General features: G+C 38.3%; 1 protein-coding gene and 1 non-coding gene across 2 annotated transcripts; both read left to right on the plus strand.

Annotated features, from left to right (window-relative positions):
* The first annotated feature begins 4,520 nt into the window (after positions 1-4,520).
* Positions 4,521-4,622, plus strand: LOC120102605 (U6 spliceosomal RNA). Its single transcript, XR_005504238.1, has one exon. It is a non-coding gene; the product is annotated as a U6 spliceosomal RNA (small nuclear RNA).
* A 4,952-nt stretch (positions 4,623-9,574) lies between these two features.
* Positions 9,575-10,510, plus strand: Or6b1 (olfactory receptor family 6 subfamily B member 1). Its single transcript, NM_001000848.1, has one exon. It carries the CDS (start codon positions 9,575-9,577, stop codon positions 10,508-10,510), a length of 936 nt encoding a protein of 311 aa, NP_001000848.1.
* Positions 10,511-22,113: the final 11,603 nt, after the last annotated feature.

The following is a 22,113-nucleotide window of genomic DNA, read 5'->3' on the forward strand; positions in this document are numbered from 1 at the left end:
AAGCAAATCATGGAAGTGAGAAGTGGGTCCCCATTGGAGGAGTTAGAGAAAGGATTATATGAGCTAAAGGGGCTTGCAATCCCATAAGAACAACAATGCCAACCCACCAGAGTTCCTAGGGACTAAACCACTACTTAAAGACTATACATGGACTGACCCATGGCTCTAGTTGCATATGTAGCTGAGGATGGCCTTGATGGACATCAATAGGAGGAGAAGCCCTTGGTCCTGGAACCCCCAGTGTAGGGAATTTTCAGGGGAGCGAGGTCGGAAAGGGGAGTGGTGGGGGAGGGGGAACATCTTTATAGAAAAAGAAGAAGGGGATGGTAAGGGGGCTTATTGATGGGAAACCAGGACACTGAATAACAGTTCAAATATAAATAAAAACTATCCAATAAAAATAAATTAGAAAAGAAAAAAGGGTTTTTTTGTTTTTTGTTTTTGTTTTTTGTTTTTATTGTTTGTTTTTTTTTTCAGACAGGAGAAGGAAAAATAAATCATCTGGCTGGTGCTTCAGCTGAAGTTGTAGAACTGCCTCTGACCTCCATTAACTCCTGCTTCTTTATCCAATTCTGATTTTAAGAAATTGAAGTGGTGGAAAAATAATATTGAACAATATCAAGATGAATCGATTAAACAAAGCTGCCTCTATGATTTCTTAATAAAATATTAGGATAGGGCCAGATAGCTGATCAATCTTCTCTGTTTGTGTACAATGATTTGTTCTCTGAACACACAGACTGACCCAGTGCAAAGCTAAAATGATAACACGATGGGATGAGCCATGCCATTGGAACCTAAAGAGGCTCAGGAAGGATAACTCAACTGTCAGACCTGCCTGAGAAATAATTCCCGTGAGGAAAGTAATTTTCTTCAGCTTCTGGGGCTGTAGAAGTAGGACAAATGTGCTATTAGTCATTTGTATGGATTCCCATTTAGGTGGAAGCTTTTCTATGTCACAGAGCATGGCTGCCACAGTCAGTAAAATACTATTAGAAAGGTTACTTGTTCTTGGGGATTACTGTCTAAATGTCATAGTGACAAAGGACCTCTGACATTAAACAAGGAATCTAAACTTTTGACACAATTTGACCAGTATTCCAGTATTACCATCATCCTCATTATCATAACTTAGAACTAGTAGAACATACTACCACAAATCTCAAAAAACTCATTTCCTTTTAGTTGATGGAAATTTGCTATGAGCTTAGGATCTGTTTTTCAAATAAACACTTTCAAGGGAAAGCAATTTCTTCTAGATTGAACCATACCCTGAAGAGGAGAAGAGAAGAAACTCACAAAACTTTCAAGAATCACAAGGAACTTAGAAGACTTGCAAGACTCTGCCCTGAGGTTAGATGAGCAGTAAAAATTACAGGGGGAAAGGAGGTTTTTTGGTTTTTTTTCTTGTTTCTTTTTAAGTATAACTGCCTGCAAGTTGCACAGAAAACTATTCAGCTTTTATGAGTCATTAGCCATGCTGGGGTGAACTTTTCAGTGATGTGAATATCCAGGAGATACCAAGGCACTTATAAGTAATTCCAGAAATCTTCTTTGTTCACCAAAGTAGATGTATGTAGGATTATTTGCTTAGCCTATCATTGGCATAGACATCTCCATGTATCTCATTGGAAAAATTTATACAACACATCTCTCTTTTTATAGAAACTGGATAGCCAAGACCTAAACTAAACAAGTTGTTTCACAATACATAATCTTTCTGCAATATACTCCAAGAAAAGAAATAGTATCATACAACCTTTTTTTTCGGAGCTGGGGACTGAAATCAGGGCCTTGCGCTTGCTAGGCAAGTGCTCTACCACTGAGCTAAATCCCCACCCCTTATCATACAACCTTTATGCTGGTAACTGTGTATAGGAAGTGCTACCTCATAACAGCCCTTTCTAATCTTATTCAACGGGACCATATCAAAAATTCCTAACCTATATTTTACTCCTTAGTTAACATAATTTGAGGCAAGGTTTATATTTCTCATATAACAAAAGCAGCAGCATCAGAATAATGCCAAAGATTCCAAATAAAACTTCAGAAGCAACCCATAGTATCTAACAAAATGAATCAGTCATTAGGACATTTCAAAAGTATATTTGGTGTACTATAGTATACACCAAATATATAGGAAAGAGACATTTCCTATAGTCTTCTAACCTTACTAACTGTAATACCTTTTGGTGAACTGTAAATGAACTGCTGATTGTCCCTAACATAATTTTATGTTTTTGTGTGATATTGTTAGAAGTTGTCAATCATATGTACCTTGAATGTTTTCTAAAGGTTCATATGTTGAAGATGTAAGTCTTGATCCTATTGAGAGACAATAAAACTTTTAAGAAAATATGTACTGGTGTAAAGTAGGGTCACCTTTAGGTAAACAATAAAAGGGCATTGTAATGTACAAAAATCCTTTTTCTTCCCTACTGGCTTTTGATCTTGTATATCACAACAGGATGCAAATTAGAGTAAGGGTACTGGAATACTGACCCTTTCCTGTCCTTTGCCTCGTTGTTGGCATATGAGGAATAGACCTATTCTGCTCCCACCATAATGCACTGTGCTGCCACAAGCCCACAGTCTCCAGGGACTGATACCACAAACCAAAATGAAGTCTTCCTTCTTTCAATTAACACAATATTTTGTCACAATGATGCAAAGCTGACAATTGAAAAGGGCACAACAAAAACTCAAGGATGAGTTTTAACTCTGATTATAGGGTGAGTTTTGTGTCTTCTTGATACAGATTTTCATGGTATTTGGATCTTTTAGGTTGGTACAAGGTAATCTCTCTAGAAATGTTCAATGAAACACAGCTCCCTGGGTAGCACCATCTTAAAGTACCAGTTCTTTAAAATAATCTTAAAAGACTGATGGTAAATGACAGCTGGTTGCTTTTGTGGGAGCAAATAATGAAGTCTGTGAGACCAATCTTCAGCCCTGCCTTTTATGTTATTGGATAGACTATTGTGCATCAGCTTTTCTGTGGAAGCTCTACTTCTTCCCTGGTATTCCTTCTCACAAAGTTCCCACCTTTAGAGACTGAAGTGTGGGCTGTGTTTTAGTCTATAACCATTTCATTTCTGTGACTTTTAGGTCTTCAAAGATAAAAGACATGATTGCCTACTTATTGCCTGCTTACATACATTCACTAAATTAAACAACAAACCCTGAACAGAAGACATTAAGCTTTAAGCTTAAAAGTGAATTGGAGGTGTGAGCAGGGTTGGAAGGAGGAGGCATGGGATGAGCTAGAGGGAGAAAGAGAAAGTGATATATTAGAATTTAAAAATTAGAGTCCAGGGGAAGTGATCCTTCAGGGAGCAGGAATAGTGGTATAAAAGAAGTGGCAGGACAGGAATTAATTTGATTTATCATGTGTAACAGTTTGCATCATCTTTAGTGAATTAGAAGCACAAATGATTTCCCTCTAAGATTGTAGACAAGTTCCATATGTTCATATTTACCATTTATTCGTAACCAAGAGTAATAGCCAATGTGTTAAGGCCATGAAAACTAAAGGTCACATAAATCAAAAATAAATGCAATTATTTTAAAATATTTAATAAGCAAAGCTCACAGTGAAGTATCTAGAACTAAAAGGCAGTATTGGAAAGTTTGAAAGTTTCAAAAGTAATATATATTATGCATATATGTGCATATTAAGATCACTTACAACAAGGGCACGACAGACTTATTACAGAAATAACTCGATGGATGTCAAAACCAATTTTGATTTAACTTTTGCCTAACTAAGAGAAGTCTTACAGCATTCAGGGGAAAGACTAGGATAGCTCAGCAAGTGATATTTTCAGAGTGTGGTGTGTTTTTGTGTGTGTTTGTTGGGGGTTGGTGTTTGCTAGGGATTGAACCCAGAGCTTTACATGTGCTAGGCACATCTCTGAAGTATATTCCCAGCCCTCTGTTCAGTTTTCATGATTGGTGAGGGTGTTTCACTAAATTATCCATGCTGACCTTTAACTTGTTCTCTACCCTCAGTGTGATGAGTAGCTCATGCATACCACCTAGCCAGGCTGACTGCAAGCATTTAAAGGAGAAAGTTGTGAAAGCCTCTGTCTGTGAATGAGGGTTGGGATAAGCAATGCACAGGTTAAAAAATAGTCAGAAGCACTTCTTGGCATTGTTGTACGTGAATATTAGGGAATGGGTGGTTGAGTGGGGGAGCACCCTCATAGAGGCAGGGGATGGGGGGATAGGGAAGCTGGAGAGGGGAATCTTTAAAGGGGGATAACATTTGAAATGTAAATAAATAAAATTAATAATAATAATAGTAATAATAATAAATAAAAACTGGGTCATGGCCAAAGCCAAACAATGGAATATTATTCAGCACTTAAAAGGAAGCAACTCCAGATACACATAATACTGTCAAATTTTATAATTATTCTTAGTTAAACTAATAACACTCCAAAAAAATAGTCAGAAGGAGGTGGTTGGGGAAGAAGATACACTGAGGATTTGGGAATTGTAAAAACTTAGTGTTATGCTTGCTTTGGCAGTACATATCCTAAAATCAGAATACTACAGAGAAGATTAGCACGGCCCTTTGCAAGTATTACATGCAAATTCATGAAGTATGTAAAATAAAATAAAAAGTTTTGATGTGTACTTAGGAAGGTCATACATATGTATAGGTTTGAGCGCTTCCTCAAATAAGGCCTGAAGGTATCCGAAGAGTTCATCTTCATGTGACCTTCAGGCTTAGTTCAATATCAAGAAAAGTCTACAGCAGATTTGCAAAAGGCCTAAATCTTGAAAATATGTTCCAAATGGAACCACATGTCCACCAGTTGTTTGACAAATGAACTGTATGATACTCGTATTATTAGAGGAATAAAAAGATCCCAGTCATAACAGTACAGAAGTTTCTGAAAAATAGAAAACACCCATGGACCTCAGAACCTAAGGAATCTGTGTAGTGAATTCCATTGGCTTCCTTTTTTTTTTTCCGGAGCTGAGGACCAAACCCAGGGCCTTGCGCTTGCTAGGCAAGTGCTCTACCACTGAGCTAAATCCCCAACCCCTCCATTGGCTTCCTTATAGCAGATCTCATGGGTCAAGGAACACTTTATTATTTCACCTCTTGATGGCAGCATGTCAGGGTGCCACTATATATACCCAGTTGTATTTGACAAATGTTTCAGATCCATTTAAAGTTATCTGTATAAAAAATGGCTTGAAGATTGTAGTCATAGCAATTCATGGACTCTTGTCACAATAGGAAAGATGTTTCTTGTTTCTGGAGGAGAAGCATGCCCTGCCCAGCATTCTGCTCATGCTACTAAAGCAGCCATGGCTTGGTAGAAATTCTGTCATTTTCCACTTACAGTCACTACAACAAAATAGTTTAAATTCATGATGGGAAATTATGGTTAAATGATACATTTAAGTGACATCTGGTTATTTCTGGAACTTAGAGGTAAATTGGGGACAGAGATTATTTAAAAGAAGAACTTTATTATTTTTACTATTTTATAATCTGTTTTCTATAATTTAGTCCTATGAATGAATCTTCATGGGAAGGTGTTCTCTTAATTAACCATAAATGAGTGTCACCCTAGAATGGACTGTTTCTGACTTTCAGTGTTTTCACTTCATGTCTTATAAAATCACAGTGAATGTGTAAGCTTTTCTTTGTTGTGAGGGCTGTTTAGAAGTTCTAAATTACATTGTAATTTTGTCTCAGCATATGAAATATTAGTAAAGTGACACCCTGCAGATGATGGTGACAGTCACCCATCATGATAAATTCATTAGCATACTCTATGACATTACCTTGTGACATACCTGATAACAAAGACTTCCATTTAAGCCCATATTAAATTGTCAGAATACTAGTCTAGCTTTCAGCAGTCATAGTCTCCCTAGGACAACAGATACTGTCATTCTGTTTCCCAAAAGCTTAATGCTCAGCATCTTAAAGGAGATATTTAAATGCAATGCACTCTTTCCTTTTACGCTTTCAACAAAGAACAAATAAAACATGGTTCTTTCTAAAGTACATGACCATAAATGATTTTTCCCCATGGATCCAATATCACACAAAACGAATGAGATAGCCACAGTGGGCACAAATTTCCTTAGATACCACAAGAGACTTGGACAGCCATTGTCAATGTTCTTTCCTCTTGAGTCCTGGGAGAGATGCCAAGATCTTGATGCTGTATAAAGTCCTCAGATGAACAAAGACATTCAGTTTGATGTGCTCAGTCCAGAAAAGTACTCACCAGAAGGCAATGGGAGCTCTGGTCCCAGAGTGCTGGAAGATCCAGCTAGGTGCCACACTGGACATAAATGTGGTCTTAGTGTCCAGGGACATCCTCTCATATAGCCCTGGCCATCTGCTGCAAAGCAGTGGGGTAATCTGTGCCAATTGGTTTCTTGTAGGTTTAGGAAGTGGGTTACTCATATCTACTCAATACCTGAATCTTTCCTTTGTACTTCTTTCTATTTTAGAATCAGTGAGGAATTGTTTTTCACATTCTACCCCATCAGAGGCTGCTAAGTCAAGGTAAGTGGTCCCTCTTGCAATATCCATAATACTTAAACAAATCTTAGGTACGGTGGTATTTAAACTATAGATCTTTCATGTTTTTCCTTTCTATCCACTGTAATTCCAGCAATTGAACAAAATGGTATTCTCGTTTTCTGAAACCTATGTGCAGAGAATTATACAATAAACAAAGGTAATAGGCTTTGTCTACTGCTTTTGAGAGATATTTTCTGATGTTGGGTCCAAACGAAATATGCCAATTATGACCACTACCTTTAGATACCTATGTGATCACCACCATACCTCTGCTACATACTTCTTGTTCTTATCTAAGTAGGTAGATCTTGGTATTGCTTATGGTCCTGAATATGTTCGTTTCTTTAGCAATCAATCATTAGCTAGTAATTCTGCTCTTCCGTGTGCCTCCATGTCTAGTTGTGACTTACACCTTGCCCATCAAGTTCTCATTTGATAACCTTATTCCACCCAATATATCTTCTTACATCAACAACCAGGGTGAAATATAAGCTTATTATAATTCTCATGGCAAACATTCAGTCATTATGTGGTTTTTGCTTGAGGATGGCTCTTAGACTCCTGACTGCTATGTGTGGAGTTTGACATCCTAAGGAGTCTCCTTTTCCCTCTTGCCATGAATTGTCAATTGCCATGAATGTCCCAGCCATTGAGTTGTTATGCTATGCTGTTCTGACCTCTAAGCCTTTTTTTCTTCTAATTCATTTGTCTGCAATACTCTATTTTCTGTCTGATAGATCTTGGGATGAATTATGTACTTGTTTTATCTCTGACACAGATGACAAACATCTCTGTATGTTTCGTTCTGTTGTGTGTATTTGAGGTGAAATGTATTCTTGTTTTGTATACTCTTTCCCTCGCCAATGGCCTGTTCTTATAATAAAATTTCAGTAAGACTGGAGAACATTTCATAGATATATAAATTTTAAATGTTTAAAAGTAGTGTTGAGACTTAAATTTCACATTTTTTGTGGGTAGAGAGCCCAGTGCTTGATGTCGTGGCTCAGACAGACTTGGACTTTGGTATAATTCTGACCACAACCCTCTTTAATTAGAAATTGTTACTTCATGTGTCTGAACTAGTGTCTCTTCTGGGAAATTGGACCAACTGCATCTTATTAACATTATTTTATGGATTAAATGCTACATTTTATGAACAGTAGCAAGCAAACTTCCTGGATACCTAGTGAATACACTCTGATTTCTTCTTATAGTATACAGTGGAACACTGATGTTCATCAAATACAGTAAATGCTTATTCATTTCCATTTCCTTGATTATTTAGAAAATGAGTATGAAAACCCCCAAATTTTCCTATGAAGTAAATGACAATACATCTATGTGATATCTGTCTAAGAATTCTTCTTGATCTCAACCCCCCCCAAATCTTCTACATCCAAATCTATTTATTTCTGTTAAAGACTCTAAAATAGACCTTAAACTCACTTCTATCAAATCAGTCTTCAGGTCACTGGCATCTTCTCTTAAAGCTTGTTACAACATTTATATAGTTCACTCTGAAAGACAAATCTTCCCATGACATAATCATGTGTATCTCTTTGGGGTCTCATCTCCTCAGTTACACCTACCTTTCTACGACTTTCTAACTCCTTTGTCAGCCACCATAGTTTAGCAGCAGGGCTCTCATTTTAGCTTGTGTCTCTTTGACCTAAGGTCTTCAAAGAGATGGTCTTATTAGAATCTTCTACTTAAATGTCACCTCCTCTGAGGTCAAAGGGACATCCAATTTCAGATCATATGTTGTTACTTTCTGAATTTTAATCTTCATTAAATATTAGTCTAATGAATTTCTATTTTAGCTTAACCAGTTATAGTTCCCAGAGACCTTATCTTTATCCTCTGAAACTGAAAGCCCACTGACTCTACACACACACACACACACACACACACACACACTCACACCTTTCTGTTTCTCACCACTCACTTAAATTACAGTAGTTACCCCCCGACACAAGCACACGTACACACACACCAATCTAGATTTATCTTTATTGCCTTAATATGCAGCAGGAGCCCCTTCCACACCTATAGTCATCTTCCATTTACATAAAGCATCCTTTGCTTGATTTTAATTTCATTTTAATCCACAGTGACATCCACTGAACATATTAATATTCATAAAACAAGAGAAGAAAATGGGTTTCAGAGAGAGCATGGTTTCAAGGGCAGAGCAACTCTGTGGAAAACTTGGGATTGGAATGAAGTCCCGAGATCTCACAAGGAGGAACTTGACTCTCCTTATGCTTCCTGATCTCGTAACCCTCAGCTGGCGACAAGCCCTTTCCATTTCCGCTGATAGTAGCAAAAAAGAAACAAGTGACATGTAACAGTCAACAAGTTACCAGGAAGAACTTCCACAATTGTGAGCAGATGACAGCACAGGAAGGCCAGTGTACCTTTTGAAGCTGGCATCTGTAATGCAAAGTGGATTTTGCTAGTTTACTTAGGAAGTATTCATGAGGATATTAGATAGCATATGGCTTTTGGCTTAGACTTGAATATAATCCTTATACTCCTGTCAGTGAGAGCATTGAAGTATCCTTAATCATCCCACATCATTAATATGGAAACAGTAGTATATAAATAAAGATGTTTTGCAGAATATTGAGTTAGAGCATGTTATTATGACCTAGGCATTTATCTAACCTAGTGATTCTCAACCTTCCTAATGCTGCCACCCTCAAATACAGTACGTCTTCTATACAGCTCCAAGCTCAAAATTACTTCATGCAATTCACAACTACAAATTTGCTAGTGTTATAAATTTTAATGTAAATACCTGATATGCAGGATATCTAATATTTGATACCCAAAGGGATCTTGATTCATGGGTTGAGAATCACTGAATTCTAACCTATAGTATGCTATTAATAAGCAACTGTTACTGCTATAAGTACTCAAAGAAGACAAGGATAAAAGATGTTTACCAGACTGTGGACTCTGACCAAGTGATTCTTTTCTCTCAGAAAAGCTAAGTCCTATATGCTTGATATGGATGTGGAGAACCAGACACGGGTCACCAAGTTCATTCTGGTGGGGTTTCCTGGGAGCCTGAGCATGAGAACAGCTGTGTTCCTGATGTTTCTTGTGGCTTATATTCTGACTGTAGCTGAAAACGTGATCATCATCCTACTGGTGCAGCAGAACCGGCCACTACACAAGCCGATGTACTTCTTCCTTGCCAACCTGTCTTTCTTGGAGACCTGGTACATCTCTGTGACTGTGCCCAAGCTGCTATTCAGTTTCTGGTCTATGAGTAACAGCATCTCCTTCACTCACTGTATGATACAGCTTTACTTCTTCATTGCACTTATGTGTACGGAATGCGTTCTCCTAGCTGCGATGGCCTATGACCGTTATGTGGCTATTTGCCGCCCATTGCACTACCCTACTATCATGAGCCATGGGCTTTGTTTCCGCCTGGCTCTTGGTTCCTGGATCATTGGCTTTGGCATCTCTTTGGCAAAGATCTACTTCATCTCTCGCCTCAGCTTCTGTGGCCCCAATGTCATCAACCACTTCTTCTGTGACATCTCTCCAGTTCTTAATCTCTCCTGCACAGACATGTCCATAGCCGAGTTGGTGGACTTCGTCTTGGCTCTGGTCATCTTCCTCTTCCCACTATCAATCACTGCTTTATCATATGGATGCATTCTGGCCACTGTGTTACGTATGCCAACAGGAAAGCAGAAAGCCTTTTCCACCTGTGCTTCCCATCTCGTGGTGGTTACCATCTTCTACTCAGCCACTATTTTTATGTATGCCCGACCCCGAGCTATCCATGCCTTCAACATGAACAAAGTTATTTCTATCTTCTATGCCATTGTGACTCCAGCCCTCAATCCTTTCATTTACTGCCTAAGGAACCGAGAGGTCAAAGAAGCTCTAAAGAAATTGATCTATTGTCAGGCCATCCAATCTGGCTAGTCCCTTATGGGTGATTGGAATGAAAAAACTGCCTTCTCTTCTGTCCTATGTCCTCTCTCTTTCAATGCGCCAGATCAAGATTGATGGTGTTAATATGATTTCACCATGCCCACACCAGTCTTGGCACTTGTATGTATTTGTGCATGAGACCTGTTCGCTAAGGACATACATTTTATGTATATATCTATAGAAAAATAATTCTCTTTGACTCTAATCCAACATGGAGTTTATAAGAGTATATATAGCTAAGTTAAAGAAGATGTGATATGGTGCTATGTGGTTTGGCCTGATTTGGTCCTGCAAGCATGAACAGTTCTGAGATTAAATGATCCCATGGTGTCCCTCCTCTCCCATTTACCTGACTGGCAGGAGTAGCCACTTCTTCAACAATTTTATTTTCTATGTGCTTAGACCAGTGTTGGTGGCAGATACTAGAAGGCTATTCCTCAAAACCTTCTGAAATCTTTCTTTGGCACCAACTTCCTGGTGTAAGTACCAGTCCTTGAGTAGCACCCTTTCTGCTAGCAAGAGCAAGCATTTCTAAGTATATTGTGCATTATATAATCATGTCTTCTAGTCTGATAAAATTTGTGCACTTGCTTTTTCTTGAAGTCCATGTTTCCCTTCAGAATATTTATTTATATTCTCTAATGGATTAATGTGAAGTAAATGATGAATAAATCTTAAATAAGCTTAATGCGAGCTTAACTAATCTTATTAGATCTCTTGTCTTGTAAACCAAGTATTTTCTCATTCATCCTCCTTTTCCTGTCTTTTCCTTTTACCATGTGTACACAGATACACATCACAACACAATTTTAAGAAATGACAGGATTTTCCTTCCACACCACCATCATCCTCAGCTCATTATCTGACCTCCCATATAAAATCTTTCTGATTCACTCTATAGATTTGTTCTATTTCACAGTCTAGCCAAGAGTGAAATGAGTTCTGCTCTAAGCTACATTCAACATAAAGGCTGTAAAGGTCAGAATTTAGGTTTTTCATGAGCAATTTAAACAAGAATATTCATTACATCCATTAAACCTAAGTAGAAGAATCACTTTAAAAGTAATCATTTAGGCAGTATTACTTGCTCATTCATTTATTTGGTGTGTTTGTAAATAGTATTTTCCCCCTAAATATTAAAGAGCAAAGGTCAAAAGCTCAGGTTGCTTGATTCTGAACTCTGGAGCTTTCCTTTCCTAAACTGAACATGAGTCTCCCTAAGGAAAACACGCCTCTTCATTGGCAAGGAGTAAAGGCTAATTGCAAAGGGACTGAGTGCATAATGAAGTCTACAACAGGAGACTACTAATAAAATATAGTGGACAAGTGGAAAAGGAAAGAAACAAAGAGAAATAGACACAAACTTCACTTTAGGGAAAAAATGTGCAAAAGAAAACTGCTCATATCATCTTGCCTTGACAATAATGGACTGAACTGCTGAACCTGTAAGCCAGTCCCAATTAAATATTGTCCTTATAAGAGTTGCCTTGGTCATGGTATCTGTTAACAGAAATAAAACCCTAAGGCAGAAGTTGGTACCAGGGACTGGGGCATTGTTGTGCTAGCCCTGGCCATGCTGTTGTTTGGAAGAATGTAGATTTCGAGACTTTGCATTTGGAAAGCAGAAGAATGATTTAAATGGGGCTTAATGGGTCATCCTAGTAGGAATATGAAAGACTTAGTTACTGAAAATGATTTGAATTATGCAGAACTATCCCAAGAGATTTCACTGGACAGTTTTAATATGTGGCCTTAAGACTGTTTCTGTGATATTTTGGTGAAGAATATGGCTACTTCTACCCTTGTCTGAAGAGTCTGCCTGAGACTCAAGTTAATGGCATTGACAAAGGGAGTCTTAGAAACACTCATTGTAGACTTTGTTCTCTAATTAATACTTGTAAAGAGCATTGTAAAGAAGCAGAGCAAGTTTAGAAATAAAAAAAATAACATATATGGTTCAAATATTTAAGGGGCACCAGGAAGTGAAAGGGAGCCCAATCCTGTGTTCTAGGAGATAGCAGATTAAGGGAGTGGGACTTTGTGGCAAGAGCATGGCAGCATTCAGGCAAGCATGGTACAGGTGGAGCTGAGAGTTTAACATCTTCATCTGAAGGCTGATAGTAGAAGACTGACTTCCAAGTAGCTAGGGTAAGGGGCTTAAGCCCACACCCACCATGATACACCTACTCCAACAAGGCCACAGCTCCTAATAGTGCCACTCCCTGGGCCAAGCATATTCAAACCATCACACTGATCATATAGAAATGATTTAGTTTGTGCCTCTGAATGGATTTCATTTCCTTGGTCAATAAAATGTGATTATGGATGTCTTTTATTTTAAACCCAAATATATAAAAGGAATTATTTTCTGAATAATTCATATGAATCAATCTTTTAAGATATAGCCCAATGGAAATATTAAATATTCCATTAAATGCCTTAAAAATAGGCAAAGCAAGCAAACAAATAAACAAACCATTTTTGTCAAGATCAGGAAACCAAGCCAGAACAAAACAATAAAAGTCAAAGGCCATAATCTAAGTTTTCAGTTTAGATAGTATATTTTACCATGGAGCCTTTGAAGAACTGTTTATACTTGCTGGAACATTGATTCCTTATATGGAAAACAGGAATAACTATGCTTGTTCTGTTTGGTTTACAGAATGGTTATGAGGCTCGGCTAGCATGATCCAACAGGCTTTGACTACTCTGTGCCTAGGATAGTCTAACATCTGAAAAAGATGTTCCTTGATAGGGGTTTATGTGGAGAGATGAGTAAGAAGAGATATGCTCTTTCACCTGTCTACAAGTCTTCTTTACAGATTGTTTATGTCCATGGACACAATCTTGGAGTCAGCAAATGTAAGGGACTGTCTACTTATGATTCCCTTCATGTCTGAGTAATGGAGAGGGTATAATGGAGTGGGTTTTGGAGAGGGTGTAAATTTTATTAAACTATGTTGCAAAGAACAAATGAGAGTTCTTGCACCCTTGACTACTTTGTGAAAAGAGGGTAGAGAAGGAAATTAGAGGGAATAGTTCAGAATAACACATGAATTTGCCTCAACAGAAAGACTATAACTCTTAGCAGTTCAATAGGTAAATTCTGATACAATAAGATATCTGTAATATATGTCATCAACCTTTTTCTATATTTAATGCCACTGTGACTCCAGCCCATAACTCTTTCACTTATTGCCTGAATAATTAAAAGGTCAAAGAAACTTTGGAGAAACTAATCTACTGCCAGGCCTCTGAATCTGACTAATATGTTATGATTTCTTAGAAGGAAAATGGGTCACTGATCCGTTTTCTATATAATTTCTCTTTCAATGGCTCTGATAGTTATTAATGGTGTCAATATGATGTCACCGTTTTCTCAAGTTGTAGGTAATTATGCCTATGTGTTCATGTAGTTAGAACTTCATAGGCATCCATACTGTGTAGACAGCTGGATTTCTATTTAATTCTAACCCAACATGGAGTTTCTAAGAGTATAGGTAAAGTGATAGTTGTGCTAGTCAGAATGAGACATAGGAGTGTGTGGAAAGGTCTGCTTCAGACATTGAAAGAAAGAATAGTTCTGAGATCAAATGTTATTGCGATGTGACTTCTAATCCACCTGTCTGCCCATGACAGAACACAAGCTTCCCCAACAATCCCGTTTATACCAGACTATTACTTAGAGTGAGTTTGCACTGGGTAAAGGTGCTACAAGTCCAGTGGTCACCTTATCCAGAGGGTAAGCACTAAGACTCTTGTTAACCCCATTCAAATTGAATGGAATATTCAGCCCTAAATGGGGTTTCACCACTAAATAACCCCCTCAGAGCTCAGGGAACACTGCAAAAGAGGAATTACAAAGAATGTGTAATTCAGACGGGACAGAGGACATCAAGGATACATCTTCTAAATATTCCATTAAATGCCTTAGTTCATATATATATATATTACATCCCCTCAAATCAAGATACATTGACGTCTTTCTTTCCAATTTGTACCTCTTTGAACTCCTTCAGTTGTCTGTCTTCTCTAGCTTAAGACTACAAGTACTATATTTAGTAGGTATGGAAATGGTGAACAATCGTTTCTTGTTCCTGATGTTAGTCGAATTGCTTTAAGTTACTCTTCATTTAAGTCAGTGGTTCTCAGATAGAAGGAAAGCAAGTGGTCTACCAGGAACTGCTTTGTCTACTAGGAATGGGAGTAAACACTAAGAGACCACAGCAGGTAGTCTTCTACAGAGCAGTGGATGGGACTGGAAATTGGGTTCGTGGAGAGGAGGGCAAGTAAAGATCCGAAACTAGCCCACATGCTTCCTGTCCTACTTGATTTTCTGGAAGGTTGAGTGGTGAGTTCATAGGGAATGCCTGCTGGAGTTGGGGGCTGGGATAGAGGCATAAAACTAGGAGAGAGGTTGGATGAGAAGATCAGAGAAATCATCTGGAAATGGGAATGGGGTTGAGGGCTGCAGTAGGTGGCCTGCTACAGATTTGGGGGTAAAAATGGGGTATTGGATTTAGAGAGGAGGGAAAGATTGACCTCCAAAGTTAGGCTAGCTGCTTTCCTGGCTGAACTGACCCACAGGTTTCCAGGAAATGTCTACTGAAGTTGAGGACTGGGATAAAGTAATGAGTAAAGGAAAGGAAATTTGGATGGAAAGATCTGTGTGATCCATTGGAAATGGATGGAGTGAGGGAGGTGAAGCCACACTGGTAGTATGCCACAGAGCTATGGATAATGCATGAGAATTAGGTTCAGGGAGATGTGAATATCTACATTTACTCTACTTGCTTCCCTGGCCAAAGTAGCCTGAGGGTCCCAGGGAATGCCTGCTGATTCTGGAGGCTGGGGTAATGGTATGAGTTCAGGGAAGGAAGGTTGGAGGGTGTGTTGGAGGGTGTGTTAAGGTTCTTTAAAGAAACAGAACTTACAGAATAAATATATAATACATGCACATGCACATGCACATACACATACACATACACATACATAAAGAGAATTTATTAGAACAGCCTACAGGCTATGGTCTAGTTACCTACCTCTTATAGGCTGTCTACCAATGAAAGGTCTAAGAGTCCACTAGTTGTTCAGTCCTCAAGGCTAGATGTCTCAATTGGTCTTCAGTACATGCCAGAATCCTGAAGTAGGCTCTTATGCCAATGAAGAAACAGACTAGTTAGCAATGCAAGAGAAAGCCTGAAAAGAGCAAAAGCTTCCTTCTTCCAAGTCATATATAAATATAAGTACACACACACATACACATATTCACATACATACACATACAAACACAAACACACACATGCAAACACATACACATATACACAAACACACACACACACACACACACACACACACACAATTTCCAGCAGAAAATATAGCCAAATTGAAAGGTATCTTTTCACAGCTCAAAAGATCCTGATTAATGGTAGATCTCTCTACCTCAGAGCTCTCAATTGGAAATGAGTCTTCCCATTTCAAATGATTTAATGAAGAAAAAAAGTCCTTCACAAATGTGGCCAGCCCATTTTGGTTTTAATTAATTCCAGATGTAGTCAAGTTGACAACCAAGAATAGCCATCGAAAATTCACTCTTGTCCATTTGACACACAATCATATCTCCTTGTGTCATGCTTAATTTCCAAATAAAATAATAGTCATGACACTATTATCCTAACATGATAACATAACTGTCCCTTGTACCACCAAATATGCATTATAATTAAACTATGTAGCAATTTAGTGTCTCAAATTTAAATATGATAACCATTGATATTCTCTTAATTAATGTTACATTTCATGATAAAGAAGTTGAGGAAAGAAAGCAAAAATATCTGCACACTCTTATCATAATATGACAGAAACATATCAATTATAATCTTCACTTATACAACTGGTCATGTGGCCTTAGCTGGTATATATAACTAAATTCGTCTACTGTGCATTTTGTATTTAGCTGCATCCTCAGCAAACACCTCATTAGGACTTGTCTTTTTTCCAGGAGGAGTGACCTATGCCTTCATTCCTGATGGGTCTGTGCCCTCTGTCACCCTGCCTGAATAAGGGTGTTGTAGATTCCCAGTTAGTTTAATCACAGGACATGGTATGATCAGGAGATGGCCTGAAATATCTTTCATATTTTCAGCACTCCAAATAGAGTATTTCTTACCACCAATGTGGAGAAGAAATGTAATTTCTCCTCAATAATAATCTAGATCAATCACCCCTCCTAACACTTACTTCTTTCTTAGCCTATTGGTTTAAGGGCATCAAAACCCAAAGTGGCCAGGGAAATTTTGAGCTTCCAATTCAATAGGTTGTTTATTGTGGCTCCTGGCAAGAACACTACCCTTTTCTCTAGAACCAAAACCTCTAGGCCAGATGAACGTAAGTTTACAGAAACATAAAGCAAAATATTTCCTAGTGAGTCTCTAGGTGACAAGGACCAGCCTCAGCTTAGAGAGGGGTTTTGAGGAAAGGATGCTTGAGAGTGGCAAAACAAATGGCCTGAGTTCAAATCGTGGATCAAAGCTGATGGCCAATGCTATGTTCAAGACAGAATGCTCTCTCACTGTTCTGCTTTCTTGGAGATCTATACACAGCTTTCTGCATGAGATAGCTCCTTTTTGCAATTCTAAAAACTCTGAATAGCTCATCTCTTGTTGATCAAAATCCAGTCTTCCATTTACATATCAATTCAGTTGTTACCTCCCATAGTCCCTTTTGATTATTCCATGAATCAGCACAACTGCTTGATTCTTAGAAAGAGACAGCAAGCGCAAGCACAGACAATAAAATAGCTGGGTGAGACTATGCCCTGAAATTTTTATTCTTATCACATCTGGGCCTGGACCTAAACTCCCTCTGTTCCATGCTGACCTTGAACTCAGGATCTGCCTGATTTTCTAAGTATACACAAACAAATAAACAAAAACATTAACTGGCTGGGATCTTGCCCTGCAATCGCCATTCCCTAAATCTCTTTATCTCCTTACTTAGAATCTTTCTGACAAGTTGGCTCATAGTGCAGCTGCTTCTGTTCCTTTAGATCTGTGAAGCTCCTTATACACTTGACATTGTATCCTTAAATTTTGCATAGTTGAGAAAGTATACATTTTGAACTTACATTTTAAGAGTTCTTTCCCACAGCCTTAAGGGCTGTCCTGATGGTCACAGCATTCTAACATTTTGCTGAGACATTAGATACACCCTCACCTCCCCGACTCATGCTGTTTCTAATTATCATGGAGTCATTGACCCTGGCAGAGAGGACATTCCCCAAAGGAGGAACATGAAAATATGCATATTATTATACAAACAAGCCTTACACCCATAGCAACCATCATCACTTCACTCCTGGAGGCCTACACACTTCTGACTCTGTTCCAGGGGCAGGAACCATGTCATACTGTCCCTCATACATGGCCAAGCAGGACTTGGAAACTAGGGGTTATTGTGAGTGAAACTAACCCCGTTCCATCTCTGGATGCCTGGACCCAGGGATCCTGGTTATAGGAGAAATTATACCATATACTGGATATTGATTCAAAGCATATACCACCTAATTGGTACTATAACTGTCTCTTCAAATGGGCATATTACCTTTCTATTAGACAAGCTGTTTCAAGGTGGTAGGAAAAATGGCAAAACCAGTGGATTAGACAATCTGAACCCACTGGCAAACTTCTCTGTTTGTGAAGTGAATTCCTTGGTCAGAAGCAATACTGTGTGGGCTAACATGACAGTGGATAAGGCATCCTATAAGTCTATGGATGGTGGTTTTGGCAGAAATATTACATGCAGGAAAAGCGAATCCATACCATTGGATTTTTAAGCATTTTGTTAAAGTAGAAAGCCTTTGAATTTTGGGTTAATTTATTTTCCATCTTCTGATATGCACATGTGTTACCAACAAGTCCTAAGTTGTTACCCCCTGATCACTTGGTTCAATTAGCAAAATATCAGGAATATAGTGAAACAATATCACATTTTATAGAATATATGCATGATTAAGAGCCTTTTTAATTAAGTTATGACACAGGGCTGGAGAGTTGATATATTTTTGCAGTAAAACTGCAGGCCTTGACAACCAAAAGCAAATTGCCTCTGGTGGTCTTTATGCACAGGCAATGAAGAAAAAGGCATTTGTTAGATAACTAGCTGCCTACCTAAGTAAAACTCTTAGCGATTTAGCCAGGTTCTTTCTTAAAGAAGCCTGGATATCCCTTCTTTCAAGGAGGTCTAGGTCTACAAACTGGCTCAAGTCTGGACATTTGTTCACAGGCCAATATTCCTTTTTGCTAAGATCCAATGAAGCCTTTCATTGTTTGAGAATTTTTCCACTCATACAGATCAAATGAAAAGTCAGTAGGCATCTTATCTATTTTATACCCAGAAACAACATGATTGCTTAATCCAGTGGTTCTCAACATGTGGATTGTGACCACTTTGGGGACTGACTGACCCTTTCAAAGGGGTTGTCTAAGAGCACTGGAAAATATAGATATTCATATTACAATTCATAACTAGCAAAATTATAGTTATGAAGTACCAACAAAAATAATTTTATGGTTGGGGCATTACCCCAACATAATGAACTATATTAAAAGTTTGTAACCACTGGCTTAATCAGTACCATAGGTCCATATGAGTAAAATTCACCTTGACTGTACTTTCCATTATGGGTTAGGCCATTGTGGACACGACTTTGTCTTTGCTACCTATTACATTAACTACAATCATCTTGCCTTTGCCAATTCACTACTGCCTTCTGGCGGCTGCTAGTTTGGAGCCCCAATTAACTCATTGCATTTAATTCATGCAACTGAGAAGCATCGTCTCCAACCCTAAGGTCTGGCACAAGGTAAAGGGTGACCACAAAGCTCTTCAAAAGTGCCTCCCCTCCCCAGGTCAATACACACACACACACACACACACACACACACACACACACACACACACACGCACGCACGCACGCACGCACGCTCGCACACAGGCACGCATGCACATGCACACACACACACCATTCAAACAATACATATTAGAATATTATAACTACTTATAGCTATTGTTAATTTGCCAATCAGGATTCTATGCCACCAAAAGAATTGTGGAAAATCTACATGGCTGGCACATGACATTCTGTCTGGTTTCAGTGTTTGCAAAATAACAATTGTAAATAGGAAAGAACATTTTTTTTATTAACTTGAGTATTTCTTATATACATTTCGAGTGTTATTCCCTTTCCCGGTATCCGGGCAAACATCCCCCTCCCCCCTCCCCTTCCTTATGGGTGTTCCCTTCCCAACCCTCCCCCCATTGCCGCCCTCCCCCCAACAGTCTAGTTCACTGGGGGTTCAGTCTTAGCAGGACCCAGGGCTTCCCCTTCCACTGGTGCTCTTACTAGGATATTCATTGCTACCTATGAGGTCAGAGTCCAGGGTCAGTCCATGTATAGTCTTTAGGTAGTGGCTTAGTCCCTGGAAGCTCTGGTTGCTTGGCATTGTTGTACATATGGGGTCTTGAGCCCCTTCAAGCTAGGAAAGAACATTTAAATACAGTTCTTTTCTTTTGTGTCACGCAGTGGGCTACAGTGTGGTAGAAAATTACTTCTGTTAATTGTTTTTCAGTCCCTAACATGCTATGACCTGACTGGGCTAAGGTTTATTTATCAATTTAACTTTCCCAGAAGTTTAGTGGACACTATTTTTCTCTTTGATTTAATTAATGTGAGTGTGTACTAAAAGCAAAATACTTGAGTATGAAGTTGGGTACAAATACTTCAGTGTGAACTGAAAATGGGCGTTGTTTGCTTTCTATTTCTCTTTGTATGTTTTATACTTCTAATTCAATTCTAATTCAATTGCTGCCACCCTGAAATAAGTTGAAATAATGCTTTCATGAGAATAAAAATAACATGAAGTTGCCCACTAGATTATACAGTGTGGAAATGCACCTCCACACAATAGGAGTATTAACATTCTGTAGGGGCAGCAAGTATATCAAAATCTCTCTGACTAAAATTCATTTTATCCAGAATCAAAGTCTCACACTTTCTTTTTTTCTGGTTTAATTCAAATCTCTGAAAACTCAAATTCAGGACTAAAGGAAACATAAAATAAGATTTTTTTTAAAAATACACATTTAATGGGCATGGTGCCACATGCCTTTTGTTCCAGCACTTGGGCAAGTAGATCTCTGTGAGGTCAAGGCTACCCTGGTTTACATAGTGAATTTTGTAAGAAATAGAGAGTCCTTTGAGAACTTCATACAATATATTTTCATCACATTCACTCTGCTCCAACTTCTTTCAGTTCCACCACATTTCCTTTCCTAACCAACTTTGGTATTCTGTTTGTAATTTTTTTTATCAAGTCCAATTTGTTCAGCTCATATACCTTTGGAAATATGGCCTTTCACTGGAGTAGAGCCAACCTATTACGAGACATATCCTTAAAGTAAATTGACTCTTCCTCTACCATCATGTGTCTGTTGGCAACGGCTCTGTCTTATTAAATAGAATTTGAAAATAAGACCATACTGCTGATGATACTACATACTTTTGTCAAAAAACATGAGAAATAGAATCCATACACTCCTGGAAGTCTTGTTGGATAGACTTTAGTGCTGGGAGATACTATGCATGGCATGGTAGATAAAAAGCAAGCAACAGTCTTACCCATATGTGAATGCTGATTACTAGAACAAGTATAGACTTTGCAAGACATGGCCATTGGTGCAATAGTGCCATTAATGCAATGGAAGAAATCAACCACCTTGTGATTGGATTTAAGGTGTGCTTCACCAATGAAACCCATACCTTTATCTGCTATCAAGGCAAAAATGCTATTAAAAGATCCTAAAATATCTACTTGCATCTCTGTGCTCAGATCCAGTCTAAATACATCTTTCTCATTGAACTTGTGAAAGTAGCAATATACCAAGATGATTGGAAATCTTTTTATCTCATTTATTTACTTGTCTACCTTATCTCTAGCAAGCTAGGTAAATACCACAGTACAAAAGGGATTTAAACCGGGTGGAAATATCATTATTGTCATTTTGTCTGAGAAAGACATGCTCTCACTGGTCATCATCCTGTTTGTAGCCAATTTCCCATTCTTATCTTATAGCTACACCCGTTTCTGATACAAGAGTAGGTACTGAAATATAAATCCCAGCTTAAATTGGCTAAAATAATAAGAAAAATATATAGTCCCAGATATCTAGAGAGCTTGGTTGACATGGGTGCATTACTTTGCTCATTAAGATTATAGTGTCAGGTTAGTAGCATGAAATCTGGCTGGCTTCACTCTTGTGCATCAAACAAGGTAATTCATTATATACGTTATTTTCATGAGTAGGAAACTCCATGGGTTTCCTTTATCCTGTTCTGTGTTTCCTTCTTCTATATATTTTTTTCTGTCAAAATCCACCCTCCTTATTCAAACTCTCTTGGCTGAACTCCAGCCTCTTAACCTATCTTCTATTTGTCCTCTCTTCAACATTGGGGGGTCTTGATGTTCATCACATAATTCCTTACAGCCTCAATTATGTCTAAAGCTTGAGCCAGGTAAGCTCCTGCCTTCTGTCTA

Source organism: Rattus norvegicus, chromosome 4 (genome assembly GCF_036323735.1).
Source record: "Rattus norvegicus strain BN/NHsdMcwi chromosome 4, GRCr8, whole genome shotgun sequence".
NCBI classification, from domain to species: Eukaryota; Metazoa; Chordata; class Mammalia; order Rodentia; family Muridae; genus Rattus; species Rattus norvegicus.

Coding starts and splice junctions, on each gene's coding strand:
- Or6b1 (NM_001000848.1), top strand. CDS start 9,575: ATGGATGTGGAGAACCAGACACGGGTCACCAAGTTCATTCTGGTGGGG.